The sequence below is a fragment of the Mauremys mutica genome, chromosome 25 (assembly GCF_020497125.1).
Source record: "Mauremys mutica isolate MM-2020 ecotype Southern chromosome 25, ASM2049712v1, whole genome shotgun sequence".
Classification (NCBI taxonomy): domain Eukaryota; kingdom Metazoa; phylum Chordata; order Testudines; family Geoemydidae; genus Mauremys; species Mauremys mutica.
In genome coordinates, this window is record NC_059096.1 from 5918067 (window position 1) to 5923284 (window position 5218).

Here is a 5218-nt window from a genome sequence, read left to right on the forward strand (position 1 = left end):
TGAGAGTTGTTGTTTGTTTCGTTTTGTTTTCCAAAAATTAAAATAAAGTAAAATAAAATAAAAAAAAATCAACTTTATGATCCAGATTTTTTTATTGTTATTATTTCCCTTGAAGATTTTTGTAGGACTCCGGGTACTTTTTTCCCAACAGACGGTCTGCGGAGATTTGCTGTTGAATAACAATGGGGAAAGGATAAGTATTTAAAGAAAAGAAGTGATTAATGATTTTCTGTATAATTCTCGCATTTTTCTTGGCTTCTGTCTGCTTATAATGGCTGTGAACTTTTAGGTCCTATAGAAATCTTCTTTTCTCCCCCTTCAATTCTATTCATACTTTCCAGCTTTGATTTTGTTCTATAGAAGTTGCATTCCTAACAGCATATGCTTTTTAAGAACTGTTTTGGTACCCTTAAGAGCATAGCCTCTATCTGAAAATTGCATCGCCTTTACATAGGAAGCAGATCAAAGGGGAAAAAAATCAGCCATCAAAATAAATGCAGTCCCCACCACCCCTCACTGAAATAAAAACTCTGAAGGTTTGCTCTTTTTGCCTTTAAAGGGGCAAAAGTTAATCAAATACATACACAACTCCATTTTTCCAACACAAGACGTGTAGCGGCTCTGTATCACATGACCATATAAATATTTCTTACAAACTGTTACAAAGTCAATAGAATAAAAGACGTAATGGGCGATTTATTGAGGTGGGGGAGGAAGGGACAACTTTTGAACGCAGTTTATTTGCAAGGTCTGAGTTAAATTGCTAAGTACCCTGAGAACAGAGTAGCCATTCTACCACTTTAAATATTCCAAGCCAGGTCTTTGTTCTTAATAATATTATGGGATATTTTAATAATTACTTAGAGAAATTCATAAAATCTCATAATTAAGCGAAAACCATTTTCTTATAGGGAATGATTCAGAACATGGTGATTTTCTTTGTATGGTCTAGAGGCCTCCTTCTCCCCCCCCCCCTTTTTTTAAATGTAACTTAGAACTGGAATGATATTTCGCCCTGAACAGTATTTTCGATACTTTCTATGAGCAAGAAAATGAAAATTAATACAAGAGCTGTGGCTCACAAAAGAAGCCATTTGTCTTCTTGATTATCTATTTGCTTGTCAGGGTTTGAGCTATTGCAGTAGCCAGCTCCTTTGTAATATAAAAAATACACAGAAAACCTGCAAACACCGGGAAACATCTGTGCCAAAATTATACTCATTAATGCATTAAATACCTTGGAGAAGGAGATTTTTTTAAATGAAATAGCCTCTCCTGAGGAATACACTGCTGCTTTAATTCCTTAATACAACGTAGCTCTGTAATGACCAACACTGCTGAAACCAGTTTGTGAACATATCATACAACCATATTAATATGTGCTTAGAATAAATAAATCACAATATGTAAGGCTTAGCAGTACTTAAGGCTGAGATACCCTATAGTCAAACATATTTTGTTTTCATTAGCGAGGTGTAATTGACAGAAACCCTTATAAAACTAACACATTTTCAATTAAAAAAAACTTATTTTTTTTAAACACACACAGTTTATAGTCACAACGAAAATTTTATTTCTATTTGCTTTACTTCTGCTATGTACAAGTTATCATGAATATCACAAAGAACAATAGGAGGTAATTCAAATGAACAACTGGAAGGGGGAAACCAAGATCCCAAAAGTTCTTTGAAATCACATCAGCTCGGAATGTCAAGTACTATAGAACATGGAAAGAAAGAAAAAATCTGTACGAAGTTCATAACCCCTTTTCCCTCAAGAAAGAAGGGGATCCCCACCTTCCATTTTTTATTCATAAGCTCAGTACAAAAATGGACTGAATCTGAGTGGAGAAGCGTCCTTTTTACAAAGAACCCTCCCTCCCCACACCGCCTTTGACGAACGTTTAAATTCAGGTGGCCTTCAAGTTTCTAAACTAAAATACGCTGCTCCCCCTTCCAGATTTACAAGTGAGGTAATTAACCTGCTGGACTCAAAAATGGCAGGGGGTTTCTTACATAAGTGTCCATTATGTTGGTCTCCTTCCCAACCCCCCACACCAAATTTCACTCGCTTCGTTTTAAATGGTGCCAATCTCTTCTTTCTCCAGCTGTATCACCCTGATCACTACAATACTCAACATCTATACCCCCCCCAGGGTCCTCATACCGCATGGAGTAGAGGTCGTTGTTTGGTTGGTTTTGGTCTATAGGGCTGTGTTACAGTTGCCAGAACTGCTGTGCCCTTGGGGATCTGAATAGGAACTTTCGCTTTGTGGCTGGTAGGCAGCAAAAGAAAAGAAAAGAAAATTCAGTTTCTCTCGAAGAAACTGTGCCTCATTTATTAAAGTGAACACTGGTTGTCGAGGTAATAGCAAGCATAAGGTCCGTCCTTTGTACGGGAGAGTAAACATGACAAATGGGGCAGAGTTTGGCGTGATTAAAGATGAAACAAGGATTCATCTTAGCCAAATTTGAAAACTACAATCTACAGCCTTCTTTTAATGGGAGACAGCACAACAGCACATCTCTGTTGTTTGTTTGTTTGTTTTGTAGCTGAGTTTCCCTCCTTTTCTATAAATAAAGAGTATGCCCCCTTTACGCCCCTGGAAACATATTATCATGTGTTTCCTACACACACACACACACACACACACACGAAACAATTATAGGCCGGTGGCTGGTGCGTTGGCTCGGTTCTGAGAACCTCCTTGTATCTGCAGGCTTGCAGAAGCGTTGGAAGAATTAGACCTGATCTTGGTATTTGGTAATTTATTATCTTTTTTCCATTTCATCCTCCTGTTCTGGAACCATATTTTGATCTGGCGCTCGGACAGGCAAAGGGAATGGGCAATTTCGACTCTGCGCCTCCGCGTGAGATAGCGATTATAGTGGAATTCTTTCTCCAGTTCCAGGACTTGCTGCCTGGTATAAGCTGTCCGGGAGCGCTTCGGTTCCCCTCCTGTGCAACTGGGGTTTACTGAACGAACACAAAGGAGGGAGTGGGGGAGAAGAGAAAAAAAGAATTACTGAGCTGTCCCTTTAAATTTTTTTAAAGTGTCACACACTGTTTTGCTGGGAGACTACTCGAAGCAGAAAGATGCACCACGATCTTCCAGAAATATACACTTAACTCATCTCCAGCCCTCTCACTCCAGCCTGATTGCATGACGTACATCCATGTTTAGATGTGTTTTAAACTTCCCCAGACATACTGTACAACATACTTCCCTTGACAACATAGATGGTGCAATTGTAGTGTATATATATATACACCATCTATGCTCCTTAAAATCCATAACCCCCCATACATAAACCCTCTCTTTTTAATAACACGTAAAAAAGAGAGAAAAAATAGTAAAAGTTTACTCAACCCACCACTTAAATACAAATTACAAAAACATAAAACTTAACTTACGAAGATTCAACAGCCATAAAAAAAAGTAGCCTGCAAGAAATTGGAGGAGGATGGTAACAGAGACTTCAAAGGCACTTGGCCAAGTAGAGCCATAAAAATTTATGGAGGATGTAATTATACTGCTCTGCAAACAGGCGATCGTAAATCTCCACGAATGGTTATTTTACAACTGGTGCAATAGGCTTTCCACAAGACTTTGAGGTGCTAGTTAGTATAAAGCAAAAGCCACTTTAGTTGACTTACCCGTGCTTACATGGACTTTTTTCATCCAGGGATAAACTACTGGTTCTTTGCAAGAAGAATTAGATGGGCTTTGGTTCAGAGAGTTTTGGCTACAGGAGGGTGGAGGAGGGCTGGGGGTGACCGACTCACAGCGGTGATCTGGCTCTGAGAGGTGGCTCTGAAGTCCGGCCGAAGGATGAACATGACCCCTTGGGGATAGCACCGCTGGCTGGTGGCCGGAGCCCTGACAAGCTGGGTAGGGCGGCTCGTTGCAGGCTGACCGTGGCTGGTACATCGCCTCATGTTGGAAAGTGGTCTCTCGCCTCTGGCTGCTGTAATATCCCGGAGAGTGATTGGGAAGGTAATCATTCTGAGAATATTCTTCGCAGGGTGGGAACTTGGGATCCACGTAGTTGGAGTTGATCAAAAACGAACTCATGGCCATTAATTTCTTTGATTTGCACACACACACACACACACATACACAAAAAAAATACTAAAATTTATCCCTATCCCCCCCTACTCGTTTTCCTGTTTCGTAAAACCCTCCTCCAGACTGTCAAGTGAACAAAGTTAGGAATCCATGTGACACCGGCGGCCAATGGCGAGGTTCCCTGCGATTCCCGGATAAGGAAATATCCTCACACAGGGACATTCTTACTCCTGTAGGATTTTTTTTTTAAATTACCAATATTTACATATTTTCAGCCAGGGTGAAATTTCGTGCTCCTGCACAATGTTACTTACCCAGATTAGCATCTCGGGCTCTAAACCACTAATGTCACCACTTAACCCCTCGTGATAACAAATCCCCACTCCCTTCAGTAGGTGTGTCTTGGCTTAGTTGTGTGTTACAGGGGGAAAAAAAAGATTATTTTCAGTAATTTGAGGGAGGGGGGGGGCGTCCGCTCCGGATCAAAATGAATGCCCTGGTAGATGATACATTGAGATCCCTCTGGCTGGTGTTTAAATTTCGTTCTTAATGTAGGTGATATGAAGCGGTTTGAGTAGCGACTCTGCGCTGAGATACTGGCAGAGATGAATAGGGCTTGTTTTGGATCGATAGAAAATTCATCAGCTAATTCGGGGTACCGAGGCTCCTAAATCACATTTAGCTTCGGTATTCGATTGGCCATTTTCCAGCCATGGGTGGAAAAGAGAGCCCTTCCTCTGAACACGAAATAAAAGGCTTTCAGGACAATTAAAGATAAAATTAACTAGTCTCAGTGCTGTTCCCTTCTCCCCCATTGTAATAAACATGATTAAAAAAAGCAACATTTGGACGGGTGTTTAAAATCGAAGCACCTAATAATCCCTTCATAAAAATCAGGAAACAGGACAGCGTTTCGCTGGATTATTTATGCCTAGTGTAATTTAAGCAATTATACAGATTAAAGCGCCAGCGTTTTTCCTCCTGCATTTCAGTGACGTAATACTTCTGACACCCATTGCAGCTCAGATTTTTATTAGAACGAGGTGATGAAGTTTACCACAGGAGTACTAGAGTCGGGAGTTAGGTAAATACCCAAATATTTCTTTTCAGTTATAAAACGATCTTCTGGCCAAGGCGTCTTTTCATCCT

General features: G+C 40.3%; 1 protein-coding gene across 1 annotated transcript; it reads right to left on the reverse strand.

Annotated features, from left to right (window-relative positions):
• Positions 1–1320: 1320 nt before the first annotated feature.
• HOXB4 (homeobox B4) lies at positions 1321–4321 on the reverse strand. The gene is made up of 2 exons (XM_044999783.1): positions 3658–4321; positions 1321–2976 (listed from the first exon to the last, which is right to left on the reverse strand). Exons 1-2 carry the CDS (start codon positions 4079–4081, stop codon positions 2663–2665), a joined length of 738 nt encoding a protein of 245 aa, XP_044855718.1. The 5' UTR covers positions 4082–4321; the 3' UTR covers positions 1321–2662.
• Between the last annotated feature and the right edge of the window lie 897 nt (positions 4322–5218).